Here is a 23130-nt window from a genome sequence, read left to right on the forward strand (position 1 = left end):
TTCAAGAGTTTGGATTACATTTTATTGTGGAATTATAAATGATAGGTAAGTTGAGGCAAAACAGCTGTCACAAGCAGTGCCCCAGCCTGGTCTCCATAACATGCAGGGCTTTGACCAAAGGTCAGCTCTGTCTCCTTGGCTGCACCAGAATGGTGTCTGCCAGCTAGAAGCTGTTAATGAAGGACACAGCACAATCACAGGCCACTGTGATAGTGTGAACACCCATCAGGGATTTCCTTGGCTTACAACATTGCTGCAGGGCAGGTATTTACTGCTGATTCTCCTTAGAAAGAGTGAGCATGCTACAGACACTGTGCTGTAACAAAGAGCTGTGTGGCAGAAGGTCCCGTGTCTCTCAGCAGCCCATCAAACATCTCATCGATGCAGTCAATACTGAAGGTGCCAAACGGAACATAAGTGGAAATAAAAGGAAAACAGAGCTGCAGCATGAAATTCATGAACTCATCTCAGTCTTCAGTACCATACAGTAGCTTGCAAATATATAAAAAAAATATGGCTGATTCTTTTCCAAACACGAATTGTTTCTGCAAATTGTGGTGACCCCTTGCTAGAGATCCTACATCTTCTAGACAGCTAAGGTTATGCTAAGTATGTCTAGCCTTGGTTTTTACTTCATGTGCACAATCACGTTACTTCACAAGGACATATGGCTGAAAAACACTAAGCTGATTGTCAGAAGGCTTTAAACTCTCCCTCATTGACCTAAACTTGGAATAGCCTGTCCCAAACTGGATGCTGTATTTGGAAGCCCTGACTTTTTGATTAAAAGTGAGCTGCTTTCTGTCCCTAGGAGGGTTGCTGGCAGCAATGTTTACCAAGGGATAGAAACTGCAGCCTGCTGCTGCTAAGAAAGCCTTGTCTTCAATGTCACATAGCCCAGAGGAGAGAGAGGAAGAGTCAGAATCCCAGTCTCAGAGAGCTCTAGGGGGTTGATCTTGATCTTTGTTTTATGCTGCCTTCCTCCATCTCTGGAAGAAGCTGCACATTTCTAGTCTAGGATAGATTTCATGCACTGGAATTCTTCCCAGAGTTGGCACAGCTTCAGAGGGTTTTAATCTTGGCTGTAGAACCCACATGCTGTTGCAAAGATCCCCAGGGAAAAATAGCTGGAAACGGACAAAAGAACAACAAAGCTACAGGGTCCTCCAGGAGGCTGTACCCCACTGAGATGATTCCCCAGCAGCCAGTCATCCAAGCAAGTCCCTCTCTTCATCCCCATCGCCCCTTGGTCACCACAAAGCATCCTAGCCCTTGGGTTCTCTGCAGGACACTTGACTTTCACAGTGTGCCCTGCTGTTTCCTTTGCTGGTGAGAGCTCTCGCTGCCAATGCTGAGTTAGGGCCTTAGCAGCTTTTCCTTAGTCGCATTTTCCTGTCTCTTCAAGGTCTCAGAAGAACCTTCATCTGCCAGAGCACTTCAGTCACTCACAGCAGCAAATGTTCACATGATCTCAACCGCTGCCACTGTACAGAGAGCCCTGGAGATGAATGCTGAGACCCTTCCCTTTACATGGATATTCTACTTCAGCCCTCTTTCAGGCTTGGCCATAAATATTAATTTCTGGGGTGTAGGGTGATTTCTGTTAAATTTCGGGGGTGTAGGGTAGAGCACTTAGCTCAGCAACACAGAGCACTGAGGCCCCAGAACAGCACTTGACACAGCACTGAGGTATCCACCTCTGTATCTACACAGCAGGGTGATACATTTCTATCTGCTCTGCGGGTGCAAAGTTCTGGGGGTTCTGCCTGCACAAAAGAGAAAGTACCCAAGAAACTTGAACATGCATAAACTGGTGGTTGTGGAACATGATTGGTCTTTAATCTCAAAAAGCTTGGGTCTGTTTCTACCCAGGTTGGATTGTGAACTGTCAGCAAAAAAAGCGGATCAAGAGCAGTGCTGAGGTTACCTGTGAAGTTTGTTGTAGCACTGAGGAAGGCTATTAGTTGGAAAAGGAAGTTCAGTTCCAAATCAGATACTAGCTTTAGCTCACAAGCCTGATCCTGCAAGCCCCACTCATTTAAGTGGCTGTCTTGCTTTCAGCAAGATCGGTGCAGCCAGCAGCTCTCAGTAGCTTGAGCCAAAAGTTTTTATAGATAACTACATCCAGGCTGGAGGGGAAAGGGAGAAGACAGACATAGCAAAACTAATGCATTTTCCACAAGAAAGCAGTAATAAAAATGAGATAGTAAATGAGCCTTAAGGTCCTTAAGGTTCTGAACAGCTACTGAGTTACAGGAAAGGCTACCATGTTTGGTAATAAATGGTGTGACAGGCTGCAGGCATCAGCAGCAATTACTACAGACACAGCTTCCAAGACAGAGACAGGCAGGAAAACAGAGATGGAAAAAAGAACAGTAGAGTTAAAAAAGGGTTAACTGGGCTTTGAAAGATCAGTGTCTAAAAACCTATTGAGTATAGAGTCAGAAGTCCTTGGTGTTCCGAAATTCCGGCATGCTCCAAACCCTCCTGTTGGGCTGGGTGCCCCGTTCCACATCCTCAGAGATGGTCTTGATGTCACTGATGAATGGGGAGATCCTGGACCGAGATTTAAATGTTGTTAAGGAGAGGCTGGTTCTGTTCTTTGTGTTCCACTGCCTTGCAAGCTTCTTGGCCTCTTCCTCCTCTTTGATCTTCTCAGCAGCTTCCTGCAGGACGGAGCGGAAGAGCCGGGATACTTCCTGCGCTTCTGGTTCGTACTCTGCAACCACTTGCCTGAACCTGGAAGCACAGGCAAGGCACAGCTTTGATTAAAAACTTCAAATTCCAGATTGTTGCCAAATCCCTGTGCTAGGCTTGGAACCTGCACTTTCCTGCTAAATGGGACTCCCTGCACAAAAAGGAACAACAACAAGGAGGGGCCGTGAAGATATGCCCAAGGTCTCTAAAATCACAAGCAAGCCAGGGAATGTAAGGAAGAGATGAATCACTGTTTCTTATAAGCACAAGAAATAATAGGGAGAACCAAACAAAGCTAGAAGGCAAGTTTGAAACAGAAGGAAGTGCTCTTTTCAAACAACAACCTATTAAACCAAAACTCAATGCTATTAATAGCTTAAGAAACAAAATTATTGGACAAGTTTGTGGAAAATGTCCCCAGCACTGCTGATTAAATGTGATTGTCCAAATGCACATCATTGCTTGAAATAGTCCCTGAACTGCAGCTTACCAGAAGCTCAAGGTAGACCAGGGAAAGCCCCACGTGACTTCCCCTGTTTTCCATTCTTGTTCCTGATAGCATTACCCAATGGCTCTAGACAAAGGAAAATCCAGTCACTTTCTTTGGTACTCTTTCCATGGTGTTTCATCTTCCTATGAATTCCTGTGACATAATGGACTGGCTCAGCTGAAAATGTCTCGGTTGGCAGCACAATGCTGTATCTAATTAGATAACTCTGAATTATTTCAGTACCTTCTCAGCAAAGAGCTCAAAGTGGAGTTTTTTTGAAATTTATTAACCTAGATTAGTACCAAGGAAGTGAAGAATCATCACTGTTTATTGTGAAGGTGAGGAAGATAAGATGCAGGGCAGAATAGTTTTCTTGAAGCCACTGAATGGGCCACAGGCTGAGCAATGAAGAGATCGTGCCATTGCTGACACCTTGTTGGGGGGATTGTCCCCAGCCTGGAGAGTGTGGGAGCCACTCCCAAGGCTCACCCTCTGGTCACTTAGATATTCTGATTGCTCTGTAATAGTACACATTTGTGACAGGTGGTAATGTGGCTGCTCTTCTAATAAATTATCAGTTCTTAAGGTAAAATTATACCTGCAAGCAGACACAGAGCTAAGCTAGTACTTCACTAAAATCCAGGTGTTTGTACTGCAGGGAAGCTAAAGTATATAAGGTAAGCATTTTGATATTTTCCTCCAGCAGAACTGAACAAGGATGGAAAACAGTAGGACTGTATTTAAATGAGCCCAATGCAGCAGAAGCTGATAGAATAAGATATTGCCTCTTGGGTTTTTGAAAAGCCCCAGGAATGTAAGAAGGAGTTTAGCACAATATGGAATTGCATTGCTTAATGGTGTGCCAAAGGATACCCAAGGTAGCAGGGACAGAAACCAAGCCAAAGAGAAACCAGAAAAACTTTTTGCATGCTTATGTATTTTGACTCCAACTGTGGAGGCCTGAAATTGGCTACACATCTTGACACCCTGCTGTATCCTGATATTTCCCTCCCAGCAAGTACTGGCAGCTACAGGTACAGCTGTGGGGACACCAAAGTTGCCCACTGAAGGAACTCAGTGTCAGCAGAAGCACCAGTGCCTTCCAGTGTCCAGCCAGAGCAGATTGACACAAAACCTTCCAAAGGGTCCAAAATGTTCCTTAACTGTTTCAGTCACTTTCAATTCTTAATCTCCCTCCTCTGCCCCCTCACCAAAAACCTCAAAACTTTGAATGTTTGGGTGCAAAAGGCCTCTGAGGTGCTGCAGTTCATGCTGGTATTTAAGCACTGGCACAGTGATGCCAAACAGAATTGTGCAGAGCCTGGAAGGGAAAGAGATGATCTCTTGCTGAGGGTTAGCAGACAACAGCAGGAACTGTTGGACATTGCAAACTTTGGGATTTGTTGGACATTGCAAACTTCCTTTTTGCCTTTTGAGGAAGCACTTCAGTTGCATTATCAAAGAGCCCAAAATACAGTTTTCACAATAAATACATTTTCCCCTTTATCCTATTTGAAGCACAGACAGGTGAGTCCATAGAAACTCAAGTCTTCTCAACATTCTTATTATTATACCAGGGAAAGCAGCTTCAAAGGATTTCTGTTGCAGAGGTGAACTAAAATGAGACATTCCATTATTTTATCTCAATGTGTGTTTTAAAGAGAGGTGCTATCATATTTTATACATATAATTACATCCTCCTCTTTTGTATTGGCAATTGTGCACGCAAAAGGCCTCCTCACTGCCTCCACTTTCAGAGGCTGTGTGTCCCACTGCTGGATTGTGGCTCCAGAGCAGGGAGCAGCACACATCAGGCTATTACTGGGCCAGTGCCTGGCTCTGGGTACCAGAGGGAAATGAATGATGTGACAGCAAATATTCCCCCTGAGCAGAGAGCTCCAGTGCTAATGCCCTGGGTTGCTGAAAACACTCCCAACCAATCCAGCTGAAACAGTTTTCTGAAATCAGGGTAGCTTTCCACCTGCACAGCTCTCTGCCTGTTTGCATTCTTTTTAGCTTAGTTTTATCAAGTCTGCTGTTAAGATTTACCTCTAACTTTTCAGGACCAACACCAAAACTACTTTGTAAGGATTTGAGCAGGTCTAAGAAACAAAGAGAAAGTAATCCAAAAGACTGTCTGCCAGTCACACAATGGAAAGCCACCCTGATTCTGATGGAGAAGGGAAAGGGGATCCTTTTCTCTCCCCTAACAGGATGAACTAACTTCACCCCTTTACTAATGCCCACCTAACTTCAGTACCAGCACGTCTGGGTAACGGACAAGCTTATGTAGGAAATCCTAAAGGAGTGCACACCACAAATATTTCTCTACAGAAAAGATGGACAGGTTATCAGGGCTGAGCTCCAGCTACACCAGTCTGTGTATCAGAAAAAAAAGATGGTTTTGCTGCAGGCACCTACACATAACCAAGTCGTCTTCCCCAGGTGTCAGTGAACACCAGCTGATATGCTGAATGCTCCAGCAGTCTGCTCTCTGCACAGAACAGCCAACATATAAAACCAGAAAACCACTGGAATCAGGCAGTATGGACTTGTATCTTGGGAAACAAACTCCACACAAAGCTGCTCAGGGGGGTTAAGTACACAAAATTGCACAAGGCTCATCTGTCTTCTACCACAAGTTGACACCCTTACTCTTGTGCATGGGATAGTTTCAAACTAGGCAACCTCACAACCATGTCCAGAAACACCTCAGCAGGGCTCCCTTACTCATCACAAAAGCAGACCTCTGCATCTGATCTGTGGCTCAAGCTGTGGGAGTGCTGGCTGCTCTCCTGGAATACATCATGCACGTCACACAGTGACTGGGGCGTGACAAAAACTCACCTTGAACCAGCACAGACCTGGGGAGGATGAAGAGGCATACACAGGGATGAGCACATTCCCCAGTCCAGGCACTGTTTGAATCGCAGTTCAAACAAATTTGTCCCTTTCATTGCTTTATGGGGCTGTCAGGTTTCAAGAATCCTGCCGTGCTTGGCTCATCCTGGCACTGCTTTTTAAAGCACTGTCACCTGCCTGTGTTATTCTGTAGGTCCCCTGTACAGTGGGTTCCCTAAGAACAGCCTGAACTTTAAAGACCTGTTAAATCCAGTGAAAGTCCATGGATTTAAACAATGTGCTTATAGTTCAGGGTATTCCTGAGTGCCTGTCTGAATGGGGAGCTCTAAGTAGATTTAGTCATTCAAAGAAAATGTGGGGTTGCTTAGTGCTAATAATTAGCTGCTGACTCCTGAATCTATATTTTGAGCAGTAATTCTGGTTCTAGGGTGACACTCAAACAGCTTTGCTAGAAAAGGCTCCTTGACTCCCAAAGAATTACAGCATTCACACTAATTGCAACACTCGTGTCACATCACCTCAAACTTAAGCTTGTCATTGTAAATAAATCCATTTCTGATTTTAGTCATTTGTCTTACATTAAGTCTTACTAGGAAGGCCACTTCAGCTATACACAATCCTTATAAAATTACAGTCCTTAGCCTGGGATATTGATAACAATTCAGATCACCAAAATGCAGGTTCACATTTCCATACAAGGGAGTCTTTTGTTTCCCTCTGGACACAGGAGGACATAAACTAACTGTTTCACTTTTGCTGAAACTGAAATAAATTAAACAGACTTTAACTAGCTCTGGTTACGGCAAAAGCTCTGAGTAAAAATGGGAAAAAATCCAGCATTTTTAATTGGCAACATACCATTCTACTTGTTCAGTTTGACCAGGGCAGATAGGTACTACAGACCTCACAAAACTCACTATCATTTCCTTCAGCTGGCTCCAGGATTTCATTTTAAATAAACAGAGATCTCTAACCCAGTAACCTAAAGCTAAGTTACTCCTGAATGCAATGGCTTTATTTGCATGAGGTGAATCAGAGTCTCCAGATATCTGATGCTATTTGCAGTCTATTTGAATCCTTCCAGAATTCCAAGAGCCTCAAAGAGAAGTTCCTATTGACCCAAAATACAAAATAGGCAATCTGGATCTGAAAAAACCCTGTTCATTTGTGAAGTGCTCCTTTCCAGCCTCCTCCACATCTAAAGAAACAAATTTGGAGAAAATCTGCCTCTCAGTAAATGAGCCCATACCCACAGAAAGGACAATTTGGATCATTTAGACCTTTAGAGAACAAAGTGACATCTCTGACAACTCACATGAAAATGTTTTGTTCTGGCTTTGACTCTGAACTCAGAGGCTCACAAAGCAGGAGACCTTGCATGACACAAACAAAACAAATTATGCAGTCTTGCAAGATGCCTACTCCTTGTGTTATTTAAGAATTACGTGCTTGTTGAGTGCAAAAAGGACTTCAAAAAGGACCTTAGCTCTTCAAATATCTTAAGTGGAAGGGAAACGATCAAGCTTACTATTTCAGTCAGAACCAAGGGCTTTGGTAGGGTACATGCTCTGCAATTGAATTTCCCAATGCAAGCTCAGAAACTTTTTTTAGGTGGAAGATTTTTCTAAAAGCTGCTACATATGAGGAAGTCACAGAGAAGTGCACATCAGCAGTGCAGTGATCTTATTATTAAAGTACTTATCTGGGAATGTGGAGGTTTCATTGCATTCCTATTATACTCATCTTATGGAATTTTGGGGAAGTTACTAAAATCTCCATCTTATCTCACTTCTGAAAAGAGAATTTATCCAATTTTGGCTGTCTTTCTTTTAAATCGTAAGCTCTTTCTTTTTTTCTTTCTTTCCCCTGTATATTTTCACCTCCTAGCATAGCAAGCCCCATTTTTTTTCTTTGTTTCCTCACCAGCAATGAAAATTCCATGGAATGACAGAGCTCTCAGTTAGAAGGTAGAAAAGGAGAGGGGTCAGCTCTTAACATTTCCAACAAAGATGAAAGGATTATTGAATAAAACTAGGACATATTAGCTTAAGACAAGCAAAACACAGTTTTTTGTAACAGAGTTGTAGTTCAGGAGTGGAGCTCTGCTACAGGGTGCCAAAATGTTATAAATTTATACATGTTCAAAAAGAGAAAAGCTCCCACAACTTAAACAACTGAAAGAAAAAGCCACATCAGCCAATTATGGATAGAAGGTCCACTTGTGGCTCCAAAAGTCTCCCAGTTACAAGGCACAGTAAGCTGGATGCTATACATGAGGTGTAATTGTCCCTGCTGTTGGATTTTCTTCCTTGTCCTTTGCTCTTTTCCTTACACTGATGCCACTGGTCAATGCAGACTGCTCATCAGATCAGCCAGACCTTTGACACAATCCAGTTCCACCATTTCTGTGCCTGTGATAGCCCCTTCTCAGCCATGGAATTGAACCAACAAAGGTTATGAAATCCTCAGGGTTTATTTTAGTGTGGCTCTGCTAAGCATGCAAGCTCTGTAAAACACGCCACTTCTCAAATCACGGTGTAATACAATTTATGACAGCACCCTATTTGTAAGAGGAGTTTTAAGAGGATGGTTTTAGCCTACTTCAGTCACCCACACTGAGTCCACCAATGTTGTTGAGTACATTTATCTACTGCCTTTATCTACTTACATTTATCAGTATGCTGAATCCTGAACAACAGTGAACAACCATTACAAGCTGCACTGAAATCAGACATCTAGCATGATCTGTATCAATTAAACAAAAACCAAATAGCAGAGCAGCAAATTGTATATGGCTCAGCTTAATACTTTCCAGAAGAGGATGAACCTTGGGGCCTCTCTGCTCCAGCAAACAAAACCTGCTGCCATGGAAATAACCTATTAGCCAGCCAGACCTTGCTCAGTGGCCCTGGGGATGGTAAAGATAGCTCTGAATCCCAGGGGTTTGAAGTGGCTTGTTTACAGCATAGCTTGGAGTTATACAACCACAAGGCAGGTGCTATTCCCAGCAAATTTTCACTGGAGAGGTCTTGGTCACTGAATGATCCCAAATTCTGCCATCATGGCAACCTTTGCAAGAGCCAAGGCTCTGTGTGCCAGGTTGCTTCCAAGGTTCAGCCCCAGGGAAAATGAGGGCTAGAGAGGTAATTTTGGCATTCTTTACTGGCTACATCCACTGTAAAACAGAGGAGCAGCTATTTCCAGCACTTTTGCAGCTGCAATTCAAGGCAAAACAGGAGCCAGCATATGCAGTGAGGGACTGCAGGGTGCTGAGAGCCTCTTGTATATGTTCTGTAAGGACTGTGTTCACTCTAATCCCATCTGAAGAACATGTTGGAGCAGGGGAAGTTGATTATAAAGGCTCATTGCACAACTTTGCTTTGGCTGAGGTGCACTGCAGAGTCACTGCTCCTCACTTTGCCAAGTTTGCCTTCACTGTGCCAAGTGCAAGAGTTTATCTTAGAACAGCCACCCCAGAAGGAAAAGAGCCACACCTTTCCCTTCCAGTCTGCATGCTAGAGCAGGCTTAGATCAGTTTCTAAAGGCATTCTCACAGGAGGTCACTCAGCAGGCAGGCAGCAACCCTAAGGGCAACACTTGAAAGGCTCAGCAGCAAGAGAGGCTTTGTGCACATCTAAACACTGCAGAAGTCAGAAGCACCACTTGGCTGTTCAAACCAACTCATCCCCACCTGCATCCCATGACTCCATGTCTAGGGTGAAGAGGGAGGGTAGGGAAGGGAGACATTCTCTGGGAATACCTGGTTCACAGGCTGAAATAAATAATAGCACCTTTAGGCTGGTTTGAACACTAGGGACAAGTGCTTCAACAGACCTGCTGGACAGCTTAAATCCAGGAATGAAAGCTCCAGTGTGAGGGGAGAAACACCAAAGGATGCTGTTCAGAGGCTATGGAAACTCTGCCCTCAGAGATATTCAACAGTGGACAGGACAAGGCCCTAAGCAACCTGATCTAACTTTGAAGGTAGCCCTACTCCAAGTAGGAGGTGGAAGTATATCTCTCTACAGGTCCATTTAAATCTCAGTTTCTCTATGATTCCACAGTCTGAACAGGTACTGAGATGGTACCTCTTCATCAGCAAGGTAATGCTGCTCTGGCTACTCAGGAGCGTGAAGCACTCAACCAATGTCAGAGGGAAATAGCATTCTGTAACTTCTTGGGGGAAATGATGTTAAACTGACTTAAAACATTAGATTTCCCTTCTCTCACAAAGACACTATCCCAGCACAACTCACGATACAAGATGCCACATTTTGGTTCTGCTGGTCCTAGCAACTCTCACTCTCTCCTCACACATCCTAAAGAGGAAAGGGAGAAAGGCAAGCTCTTCATCATCCCATCCTTCACAGTACCTGAGTATGACAGGCCCGCAGTAGGAAGGGTGTATTTTGGTGCACATGTCCTCCAGCTGCAGCCTCTCCCCGGGGCTGATGTCGTAGCTGTGCTTGGGGTAGCTGACCAGCCAGCCGTAGTCCACGCCGCTCTTCATGCGCCGGTACTCGTTCTCGCGCTCGCGCTGCTGCTTCTCGGCCTGCTTCATCTGCCAGCTCAGCTCCATCATCAGCGTCTCCACCACCATCTCCGTGGGGCTCCTCTGGGAAATGCGGTTTGGGGGCTCGTTCCACCTGAACCAGGATGCCAGGGACATCGTGCTCCGTGTGTCTCTGCAGGGAGTGGGGTGAGGGTGGAGAGGGAGAGAAAAAGAACAGTGCCATCATTAGCACACCTCAGCTGAGAACACTTTCCCCCTCACCCCTCCAGTCTGCTGTTGAAATTGCTGCTGGATAACCACTTGGAAATAATTGGTGCTGGGCACCTTGGTGTGGCAACCCAGGAAATTCCTCTGGCTGCCCTGGAGTGTAGCAGGCCCAGGGCCTGCAAGGGCCCCGTGGAGAGCAGAGGCCTAAAGGTAGGAAATGCCAAGTCATGGTGTCTCGGGGTCTCTGCTGGTCAGAGTGACTCTGAGAATTGTTAGAAAGTCTCTTTTCCCAGCCCAGCACTTGAACAAGGAGTCAGGGCTCTTCATTTCTCGGTCTCAAGATTGTTTATTTTATCTTATCTATAAAAAATTTTCTCCTGCCCCGCTGAGGTCAGCTCAGCAAGACAGCCCAGGCACTCTGCCTGCCCCCGGGGCGATGTTATGTCTTTATACTAAAAACTACGTATACAATGTTTACAATTACTTTCCAATACCTATCCCCTATGTTAGACAGTGAGCTTCTACTCTAGACCATCACAGCAGAAGATGGAGGCCAAGAAGAAGAAGGAGAAAGGATGGACACATCAGTTCCTTCCATCTTGCCCCCTGAACACCCATAGCAAAACCCCTAAAATCTACTTTTCCATCCTTTGATAACTTCACTAATATTCTACTTAAACTGTTGTGGCTTGCTGATCTTCATCTAAGGTTGGTAACTTGCTCCATGGGTCATAATCAAAACCACAGGCATCTTGGGCTCTGTGCCAGGGTCTCTGAGCCCCCTGGCAGGGGTCTTGGCTGCTCAGGACAGCCAGAGGGATGTCCTGGGTTCTGACAATGGTGAATAGCTAGAAGCCCCTGTCTTCTGCCTTTGAACCCCTGCTTATCTCTCTGTAACCCCATAGGTCACTCTCCTTTAACCCCTGCTATTGGACAATTTCTGATCCCCCTGTATCCCATATAATGGACTGTTTTAGCCCATGCTGGTTAGAGGAGCTGTCACTGGAACCTTCAGAGAACAACCACTAAAAGCATGTGTGTGGAATGCCAGAACGGCCTTCTCCTCTCTCTCCCTGCATCTGCCTTCCTGTGGCAAGCTAAGGGCTGGAATCACAAAGAGCTGATAATCACTAAAGAGCTGTTATCATCCCTTAAGCTCACTATTTTCAAGCTCACTAAGGTTGCCAGAGGCTGAGAGCTGCTTGGGTTTCAGGCAGTCTGTCCCCATTAAGGACTGAGCTATCAGGCCCTGCAGCCTGCTTGGGGGCAAACCTGAGCCCACCAGGAGGCCGAATTACTGGAGGGCTCGAGCCCCTGCCCAGGGGGCTCAGAGACCTTGGCACAGTGCCCAAGACCCCTGTGCCTTTGATCTTGACCCATGGAAAAAATTACCAACCTTTATATGAAGAATTACAAGTCAAAAAAGTATAAGTAGAATAATAGTTAGTTTGTCATGAGGTGAAAAATAGATTTTTGAGGTTTTTAGAATGGGGGCTCAGGGTCCCAAGATGGAGGAATCTGGGCTTGCCTTGTCCTTTTTCCTTCTTCTTCCTAGCCTCCATCTTCTGGGTGATGCTGGCACTTTTAGACTGGTTTAGAGTAGAAGCTCACTGTCTAACATAGGTGTTAGGTATTGGGAAGTTATAGTAAATCATGTACATGTAGTTTTTAGCATAAAAAAGACTACACTGCCCTAAGAACGGGCAGTGTGCCTCAATCCAACCTGCCAGAAAGATCTGTGGCGGGTTGGAGAAAGAATTTTATAGATTAGAAACAATAAACAACCTTGAGAATGAGAACAGAAGAGCTCTGACTCCTTCAATGGCTGGGCTGGGCAAGGAGACTTTCCAACGCATCTCGGGGTCACTGTGACCAGCAGAGATTCCAAAACCTTGAGAAATCTCACCTGCAGCAGTCAGCTCACTCAGAGCATGAGACAGAGGGTGAAGAGGCACCCTCACTTCCTCTCAGCATGTCATTGAAATGAGTCACAGCCCTGCCACCTGAGGCCAGGTTACAAGGATGCTTTGCTTCCTGCAGGCTGGGGAAGCGTTCTCCTGCCCACACACGGGGCTTGGGCTCGCCTGGCTGAACCCTTGTGGGAGGGCACGACCTTGCAGCAACCCCACCTGTAAAAACCCAGTGCACGGAGTCAAAGGATGGCTGGGAGCTACATTCTAGCCAGGAGATCCTTGGAGATCTCCTCTGTGACCTGCTGCAGCGGGCTGAAGCTGATGCCCACCAAGTACTCACCAAAGCGGCTCAATCACTCCCTTCCCCAGCTGGACAGGAGAGAGAAAATGAATGGTTTGAGAGAAGGACAGAGACATCACTCAGCAATTACTGTCAGGCACAAAACATACTCATCGTGGGTATATTAGTTTATTACTCATCAAATCACACTTAGATAATGAGAAATAAAACCAAATCTTAAAACACCTTCCCCCACTCTTCTCTTCTTCCTAGGCTCTGCTTTACTCCCAAAATCTCTACCTCCTCCCACCCACCCAGCAGTACAGAGGGATAGGGAATGGGGGCTGCGGTCAGTTCACTACACTGCAGCTGCTTTTGCAGCTCCTTCCTCCTCAAGGGGAGGACTCCTCATCCTTCCTTTGCTCCCTTGTGGGGTCCCTCCCATGGGGACAGTCCTCCACGAACTTTTCCAGTGTCAGTCCTTCCCATGGGCTGCAGTTCCTCATGAACTGCTCCTGCCTGGGTCTCTCACAGGAATACAGGAACAGGAACAGGCTGCCCTGTGTGGATTCCCCATGGTGCCACCAGTCCTGCCACCAAACCTGCTCCAGCTTGGGCTCCTCTCTCCAGGAGGTCCTGCCAGGAGCCTCTTCCACTGTGGTCTTCCCCTAGGGTCCCAGCCTCTTGTGGACATGGCTGGAGGTGGATCTCTTCATCCCCTTGAACCTCCATGGGCTGCAGGGGCACAGCTGCCTCCCCATGGGCTGCAGGGGGATCTCTGCTCCACTGTCTGAGGCACCTCCTGCCCCTCCTTCCCCACCGACCTTGGGGTATTTAGAGCTGTTGCCATCCCATAGCCTCCCTTCTGTCTCCTTTTTGTTTTCTCCCCTTCTTAGACCTGCTATCCCAGAGGTGCTGCCAGCTGGACTGAAGGGCTCAGCCTTGGCCAGCAGTGGGTCCTTGCTGGAGCCATCTGCCATTTGCTGTGTCAGACACAGGGGAAGTTTCTGGCAGTGTCCCACAGGAGCCACTGCCATAGCCCCCATCCCTTGCCACACAAACCAAACACACCTGGGTAGGTTTGCTGCTCCTGCTGCTGTAACATCAGCAGCAGAGCTCACCCTGCCTGGGCAGCACTCACAGGAGCCTGAGGTACAGGGCCAGAGCTTTAACCATTATTTAGCAAATGTGTTGCTGCATGCAGCAGAGGCTACACCACCATCTACAAGTCCAATTATTTGCTTTGCTGCAGTAGTACCTTCAGCAGCACCCCCAGTGCCAAGGGAACTGAGGCTGCTCTGAAAGGGATGCAGAAGCATACCAAGGTTTAAACTATTGTTACTTCTAAGTGAGAGGTTTCTGCTGCTGGGAGTTACCCAGCACTTAGCAGACAGAACAAACTGCATCAATCAGCTCAGAAAAAGATGGAATTAACTCCCCACCCAGCCAATCCCTTCATGTTGTCCCTTCAGGAGGACAATGCATGGAACAAAGTTATTACCTATTGTACTTGTATTTAAACACAATGGACTCCAAAACAGGCACTGGGGAGCTGAAGAGGAGAAAAACAGCATCTGTTTCTTCACACAGAGCACTTACGTGCCTTGTTGCTCCCTCCCATTAGCCCCTGGGGACAGGGGTGGCACAAATAAGGATTGCAGCTGGGATTACAGAGAGGCTCCTCTGGCAGCAGCCCAAGCAGGACATGGCGTCAAAAGTTAACATGAGGGCAAGGGATTAAAGAGTCTGCTTCTGCAGGCCTGAGCAAATCCTCACTGCTGGGACACAGACAGGCATGAAGTGGTGGGGGAAAATATGCTTTTCATTAAGCTTCCACCTTTAGTGACAATAAAAATCACCAAAAGCTCATAACTGCACAATACTCCCCCTAGAGCTGAGAGCCACGAGCTCCCAGACTCCTGGATAAGAAGTGATCCACAGCATTCTGCCAGGACTACAAGGAAAAGATGCTTCCATGCATCATTCACTCATCCTACAGTAGCCTGTTCACCTTCCAAAGTGTTCATACTATGTAAATAAATCACACCATTAAAGGAAAATGCTCCAAAAACCTGCATAGTCTGTACAGTGTCCCACATCTGAAATTATTTCAGGCTCTAATGCTTAGACTTTTCTAGAAGCAGGAAGTTTTCCAAACTGCATCAAAGGACTCGTTTCTCTAGTCCTATACCCCACCTCTCCCAGCAAGCATTGCCAGTCTCTTCAGAAGGCAGACACAAAAGGCCCGAAAGCTTCCACAGGTCACAGGTGAAGCCAGCTCAGAGTGTGAGGCACAAATCTCCCATCCCTGCAAAGAGGAGCACCAGGATGTGGGGGGATAGAATGTAAGGAAATAAAGATAGTGCAGGAGGTAATCTCTCTCCTGAGGAGCTGCAGCTGTATGAATTACCAGAGGTTAGGAACAGGCCTGCCCTTAACAGGCCACAGCTGTAACCAAAAATAAGAAGAGTGCTACAGAAGAGTGGGTTAGCTGGGTGAGGAGAGATGGAGTTTGTTGGTTGTGCTGTGAAGGAGTCAGTGCTGTGAGGAGTTACCCATGAGAAATCACCCAGAAGGTAGAGGAGCTTTGCAATAAGGTGACACCAGCTGGGCTGGTTTGCAGTGCCTGTACAGGAGAGATGGCTGCAGTGGCTGCCCTGCAGCATCAGCTGTGGCTATCCTGGTGACAGCAGCCACAGCTGATGCTGCTGCAGGTACTGCTGCCCCTCCCCATCCCTGTGCTCTGGAGGAGGAGGAGCAGCCAATGCTTCCCTCTGTGTCCATGGCCAGGGTGAGTGCCTCCAGCCACAGCTCCCACAGCAGCAGGCAGAGCTCTGGTGTCTCAGCTCAGACACAGGAACAGGCTCAGGCTGGAACTGAGGCACTGACAGCTTCAAATCAGTGACCCTGCCACTCCAGTGGGTACCTCGAGCTTGCCACATGGTGCCTCCACTCACCGTCACACAGCATTAAGGATGAAGAGCTTTTCCTTGGTCTGATCACCTCCTGTGTATCCCTAACAAAAGTGAGGGGCAAAACAGGCCACAAGCTGTTGTAAATAATTTAAAGTTTCCTGTTTCTTTTCAGCTTCTGTGATGACAGTAGTTTTTGTAAGCTGCTACAGGTACCATTATTATTTGTGTTTGTGCCTTTATCTGATGAAGGTGAACATGCCCTTCTGTATTTTAATTCTGGCTATGACCTGGTTTCACACTGGTTTAACTCTGCTGACTTCAGTGGCATTAGGGGTAAATCAATATAAAGCATTACAACTGAGGAATGCCCTTCCAGCTACTCCTGGCTCACCAGCTGTTTCATTAGAAGAGGAGCAAGAGGGGAATTTAGTGCTCAGACTGGGAAAGAGAGCAAGGAGACTTGGATTTTGCATGATCCTGGCCTGTTCTTATTGCATTTATGGTTTTTAGTTCCACAGGTCTCCCTCAAAGCAAGGCATTCTGCATGAGAACCATTTTACCTAGCACTAGTGTTACAGAGAATAAACAGAAAAATATTTTGGATACTTTGTCTGCTGATACCAAGGCCTGCTGGACCTGAGCTTTGCCCAGTCCCAGAGTTTTCAGAAAGCTCTGGTAAAAGGCAGAATTGCTTTTAGAGTGGGAACATGGATAGCTCTGACCCCAAATGGGGCTTTCACTTGACTGCCATAAAAATCTGCTTCCAGATGAGAAGACTACAAAGGAAGGAGAGCACCTGACCTGCAGCTGAAATGGCCTGTTTTCAAATGAACGAAAATCCCATGCAAGCTTTTCATGCACATGGGCAGCTTGTGCTGGCTGCTCCTAAGGGAGTCCTGTTTGTATGAGATTGTTTCCTTCCCTTCCCTCATCCATCATCTCCTCTTTTTGAGAGCTGGCAAGTGGCCATCTCTATTTAGCAGGCTCAACAAGCCACCACTCTTCCACTACTGCTCTTAGCAGCCTGCAGAAGATACTGTGGGCTCCATTAATTGTGGCTGCTGGTTTTAATTTAAAGTTCACAGGCAGGCTAATCATTAACTGACTCAAAATGGCTTTCCCATGTGGAAAAACTCAAAGCACTGTTGGCAAGATGGGGACAACTAAAGAAAGGCAAAAGTTACAACCTGACCTTCTTACTGGGGAAAAGGGCAAATTTATACTTTTCAAGCATTCACATTAAAATTCTTTTTAAAAAGACACTGACTTCCCCAGCTAAATACAGATCTTTCTGTTGCCCAATCAGTCCACTTTCCAATTCCTTCTAAGAGGCTATCCTGGGAGCTGACACAGTCCAGTTGATGAACATCTCTGGTGTTATTCAACCAAAATTTCTGAGGCGTTTATGTAAGTTCTACTCCAGAAACAGACCTGGGGTTTGAGACTTTGGTGTCATTGACCCCAGACCTTTGCCTGGAAGGTCACTGCTGATTGAAGTCTGACCAACCACCTCACAGAGTTTTAAGCATGTGTTTACCTTAACTGTGCTAAAGTCTGGAATACCTGGCTTTCTCCCCCTCTCTCCCCCCCTCACAGTCTCTGAGGGGTTACTTAAAATTTTAGTAATTTTTAGTAAGTCTTGCCGAAAGTATTTCGTGTAAATGTTTCCTGTTAGTTTTGCCTTTCTTCAAAACTCCTACACTGTTCTCTACACTGTCAGCAATTCCTGCATTTTTCTCCTCATGTACTTTGTAGCTTTCTCCATTTTCTCAGGGCATGTTCTGAGCCTCATCTTCCATTTTTTTACCTTCTCACATGTTTCCCCATGTGATTTCCTCTTCTTGCTCCAAAGACCTCACCATCAGAAATATCAACATTCACATGCCTTATCTGTTTTTTCACCTTCTTTGCACAGGGTTTCAGCCCTTCCTCCAGCAAAGGGAGTCTGTTTCCTTGGCCTGCTCTCTGGCTGGTCTTTGGCCAGTTGGAGGCGGTTCCTCCAGCCTGACAGACACAGGCTCTTCCAGGCTCCTCCAGGCTGCATCACCACTTGCTAAGCCTTGTCAGAGTCTTAAACCATGAGTCAATCAGCAGGGCCAGCTTAGCGTACAGAAAATCAACTTCTGAGAATAAAATATTCATTTCCATTGATCCTTCTCCTTGCTCCCAGCTTGTAGTGCCCTCCAGGATAGGAGAGGATTATGCAGGGAGTGAGAAATGTGCATTTTGATAAAAATGAGAGTAGAATAGGACTCTCCGTCCTCTGTTGGACAAGTCTCCTGTGGTTTGCCTTTGCCTTCACAGTGCTGCTGACAGTCCTGCGTGGCTCTCAAGAGCCTTGGGGGCGTGGTGATTGTGCAGGAACAGAAGGAGAAGCCTTAAAGGGGTTACATGAGAGAAGCCTAATCCATAATCCAGTGATGTCAATAGAAAGGCTGTCACTCAGCTGCAGACAGATTTCCAAGAAATCCATCATCATCCAGTCAAAGCATGCCAACAAACTGGGCTGAGGAGCTCGGAAATGCCTTCCCTCCCTTCTTGTGGGTGGTGGTTCCTTATAGCTACAGTCAGAGAGCAGAATTTGCTCATGCAAGATACCCACTTAGCTTTTTCCACACATGCCAGATCACAGGCTAACAAACAAAGAAATTTATTTCCAAAGTGGGTCTGACCTCCAAATTGCCCCCATAATTGTACTTTTTAGAAGACACATAGTCAGGGGAAAAAGAGATAATGTCAAACTGCAGAGCACATTAAAATTTGTTTTAAATTATTTACCTCTTCAGTAAGATTTGGATTACATTGTCCAGAAAAGTCCAGTGTCCTTCAGATACCAAAAGGTATCAAGTACCTGCCTGGACTGCAGCTCATGGGTAGATTGAAATTGGTTTGGCTACCCCCCTCTCTGAATTCTGTGCTAACTGATGCAATGTTTAACAGCTGCTCAGGCAGAACTTGTGGTCAGGCCTCTGCTGCTGGCTCTATCTGTATGGAGTAGCATTAAGTAGTAACAGCATCAAAGATGAACCTCAAATTCTATTTCTCTTGTGATTAATATATTTTAGATTTTATTCCAAAGAATCTTAGCAACTTCTAACTAAGAAACTGCTGCCAACACCCTCTCAGTTTTATTTATATAGTCCACCATAGCTTTGTTAAAGAATCTCTGTTCTCTGTTCTCCACCACTCTCTGGTTTGTTCAGCCTGGAGAAGAGGAAACTGAGGGAGACTTCACTGCAGTCTACATCTTTCTCACAAGGAGAAGCAGAGGGGCAGGCACTGATCTCTCCTCTGTGTGCCCAGTGACAGACGCAAGGGAATGGCCTGAAGTTGTCAGGGCAGGTTTAGGATGGATGTCAGCACAAGGCTCTTCACCCAGAGGGCAGCTGGCACTGGCACAGGCTCCCCAGGGAAATGGTCACAGCACCAAGCCTGACAGAGCTGAAAAACAATTTGGACAACTCTCTTGGGCATGTGGTGTGACACTTCAGGATGTGCTGTGCAGGTACAGGAGCTAAACTGCAATGATCCTTGTCCATCCTTTCCAACTCAGGATATTCTGTGGGGCTTTTAAAGTTACTTGCCATTTTCCTCTCCAAACAGAGAATTTTACCTTACCAGGGCCCAAAGAACTCCACTTCCTCTGTGTCTGGAATCTCATTTCTTGTTCAGTGACATGGAAGGCTAAGGTGTTTACAGCTACCTGCCACGTGATTGTAATTTCTGTGGAAATTATTAGAAGCTCAGCCTGGGATGCTACGAAGCAATTAATGCTGAAAAAGCAGTAGGTAGAGCTTGTCAATCAAGAAATTTAAAAGCAGTGCGAATATCATTATATTATCACAGCAGCATTCCTCATTCTGACCTGCAGAATAAAGAGAGAGAACTTTGAAGTACATTCAGGGGTAGACCACAGCAGAAAACCTGTGTTTTGCTTTGTAAGCACACTGAATCCCCTGTTGTGATGGACACAGGCTATTTCTGGACTAAAAAAATTGGAATTCGCAGTGGTTAACACGTTTCCAGGTACATGACCCTGTTACAGGTAGCAAGGAGCTTTGAATAACAGAAGCGCAGGGGATGAAGCGAATGCTTTAAATGCAACCTCATTGTCACGTCTTTGTGGTGACAGGTGTTTGGGGACAGCCTCGCAGCAGTGTCCAGGAGCAAAGCCAGCTGTGACAGGGCACTGTGGCACCCAGCAGGCCCCTGCATGCCAGGCAATGTCTGTCTGTCTGTCCCAGCATGGCTGCACTCAGGGTCCGACCTGCCTGCCCCTGTCTGTCCGACCCTGCTGCTGCCAGCTCTGCTCCCAAAACTGCGGGACAGTCGCTCCCAAAGCAGCGGGACAGCCACTCCCAAAATTGCGGGACAGCCGTGCTGCTGCTCAGTGTGCAGCCCCTGCTCTGCATTCCCTTTGCTCCAGCAGGTTTGGCACTGTCAGCACTACACAAAGGGACTAGCTCTTTGTCTGCTGTCCTTGTCACAGAGTCACAAGTCACTTAAGCCTTTAGTGAAGGTGCGTGACCAACAATCGCCGCTACGTAAACGTGACAGGAGGGACTCAGAGCGAACCAAAGGTGCTGCAGGACAGAAAAGAAACAAGTGGTACTATTTCTATCAAAGGAAAGGTTGAGTGGTACTCTCTCTATCAAAGGAAAGGTTGAGTGGCCTTCTGGAAATACCACAACAGTGATGAAATACATGAATCTGTCACGTTTTCTACACCTGGTAGCCCTCATAAGATTTTTTTCTTTTAATGAAAGCCTTTAAAATTGAGAATATGCTAAAAGTACTACTCTTATCTCTCCCAGTATTACCACAGTTTGTAATACATTCTTAGAGTTTCAATCTTCTAGAAAACAAGTGTATCTGATGCATTTTACATCTGCATTTTGATTGCAAGAGGGGTAAAGAAAGAAGAATTCAGTGTAAAATGGGCCCCAGGTTCAGGTGAGAACGAGAAAGATGATTTTCAGTCACTAACCAAAACACCATGAGGAAAGGTAGCTGATGTAACAGGTACAGCTCTATGATCTGCAGCAAAGCTGCACAAATGTAAAACAGATTTATCTCATTGAAATAAATGAGAGTTCTGTTGATTAACTCCAGAGGAAAATCCAGTCTTAAAGAAGGAGTGAAGGAAGGGCCCAATAGCTTGGAGCTCTCCTAATGCCTGGCACTCTACAGAAGATAATCTTTGTGTTATCTGCAAAAGCAAAAGGGTGGGTTCTACTAAATCTGCTCATGAAGCAGAGCAGTATTTTGCAGTTTATCTACTTATCAAAGCAAATGAGTTCCCTTTGTTGAAAAACAGAACTATTTTTATGCCAATATATCACTCATGCTCGAAACAATGTTTCCACTAGCAACCATAAAATCACTCTGTCATACAACTTACGCTAAACTGTTACCTAAACCTACAGGAGACAGGAAGTTAAAGCACAATGAACTGCTCTGTTTGACTGATTTGTTATTAAAACTCCTATATATTGCTCAGATCTTGCCATGGTGGATCAAACACACCTTCAATTCTATACCTTGCTTTGATCTCTGCAGACTACAAAGCCAGGTTTCCAGTCAGGACAGAGGGATGTAAAGTATTCTTCACCATTCATTCAGCTGTGTAAATGAGAGTTCAGAAGGTAGCACAGACCCAGAGCTTTTTTTGTTATTAAAATCACCTAAACCACCAGAAAAAAGTATTCTGCAATAAAACAGTAATAGCATCTGATGGAAGGGACCAATACAAAACACTTTCAGAATTAAAACTCTGAGAGATCCCCAGCTCATCTTTCTCTATTCTACTACTGACCACACAATGTTATTAAAGGGGCAGTAATGTCACAGATTGGAGTTTCTAATACTGTCATCCACTGCAGATATTCATACACAGAGTTATATAAAGAGATTGAAACTCTGACCCAAAGGCATATTCCACCTGTTGTCAGGCCCTCTGAAGTATTTTTATTAATATATTGTAGTGAAGATCAGACTAAGTGCTGTGAAAAGGGGCAGGTGGGAAGTGCATTCTCCATCCAAACTGAGGACTGGATGGAGAATGCACATTTCTTCTGGGAAAGCAGGAGGAACTCATTGCATCACAGGTGAGAATGCAGTTTAACAGACACCTGTACATTTCTGTTCAGGACTGAACCTTAGTTATGGCATCTACCAGAATGAATATTGACCAAAGGTCCCCAGAGTCCCACTCTGACTGCAGAGTTTTCTCTGTACTGCAGAACACTAGGACCAGTGTTTAAGTTTGATCATTGTGACAGGAGCTACTTAAAAATACACATTGTTCCAAAATTAGCAACCAAAAGAAGAAAGCTAAATTTACAGCTTGAAAACTTAAGCCTGTCTTTATCGAGATCACCCACAGCACTGGCAGAGTTCCGGGAAAGCTCATGCTTTCCACCCTGGAATAGCTGCATGTCCCACCTGTGGGCACAGAGAGCCTCTGTGAGCATGAACAGCGCTGTCCTCACATGGGTTTTAATTAGTGTATCAGCACTAGGAGATGCACAGTGTGTGCTAGCCTCAGTTACAGTGCCATAACTCAGAAGTTGTCTGACCGACCTTCGTGGCACCTCCCTGGGGTTGACAAACACTGAACTTCCACGCTGCAGGCACTTAGCAGGGCAGGTGTCTGATCAGAGAGATTTTAAATATGGCAATAAACATAAAGCAGCATAAACCATGCTTTCCTCCTCGATTGCCTGTCCTTACATAACCAGTTACCTGGCGCTTATCCATCACCCAGGCAGCCGAGCCCGAGCCCAGCCCGGCAGAGCTGCCGGGGGCCCCGGGCCCTTCCCTTCCCTTCCCTTCCCTGCCCACCCATCCCGCCTCACCTTTGGCACCAGCGCTCCCGCTGCTCCTGCGGACAGACGGACTCGGGGCGAGCGGAGAGGGTACCGGGAGGAGGACGTGGCTTGCAGTCAAGCCCTCTGACTGGCACAGCAGGCTTAAACCCACACCGGGCTGTGGATTAGCCCTGGTGACGAGATACAACAGCTGCGCTTAGGGCAGTGCCTTGGAGCGATTAGGGCTCGGTCCGCTCCCTCCGCACACTCACTCAGCCTCCCGCCAAGAGCCGGCACCAGTTTAAAAGTCCCTCCAAACCACGGAAACTTTGTGCCGTTTTCTACCCTGCAGCTGAGGCGGCCCTTGGAAGAAAGGCAGGTGCTTGAGGGCGCCGGGACCGGCTGCAGCTGCAGGCGGGGTTCGCTCCCGGGGCCGGCCCGGCG

General features: G+C 46.2%; 1 protein-coding gene across 1 annotated transcript; it reads right to left on the reverse strand.

Annotated features, from left to right (window-relative positions):
- Window positions 1–23130, reverse strand: RD3 (RD3 regulator of GUCY2D). The gene is made up of 3 exons (XM_063152148.1): window positions 22735–23130; window positions 10423–10734; window positions 1–2739 (listed from the first exon to the last, which is right to left on the reverse strand). The coding sequence occupies exons 2-3, from the start codon at window positions 10716–10718 to the stop codon at window positions 2442–2444; spliced, it is 594 nt and encodes a 197-aa protein (XP_063008218.1). The 5' UTR covers window positions 10719–10734; window positions 22735–23130; the 3' UTR covers window positions 1–2441.

The sequence above is a fragment of the Melospiza melodia genome, chromosome 3 (genome assembly GCF_035770615.1).
Source record: "Melospiza melodia melodia isolate bMelMel2 chromosome 3, bMelMel2.pri, whole genome shotgun sequence".
NCBI lineage: Eukaryota > Metazoa > Chordata > Aves > Passeriformes > Passerellidae > Melospiza > Melospiza melodia.

Excerpts from the sequence above, each read along its gene's own strand:
- RD3 (XM_063152148.1), bottom strand. The coding sequence starts at position 10,718 with ATGTCCCTGGCATCCTGGTTCAGGTGGAACGAGCCCCCAAACCGCATT. Across the intron at positions 2,740-10,422 it reads TGCGGGCCTGTCATACTCAG|GTTCAGGCAAGTGGTTGCAG; the intron begins GTACTGTGAAGG and ends CTGTGCTTCCAG.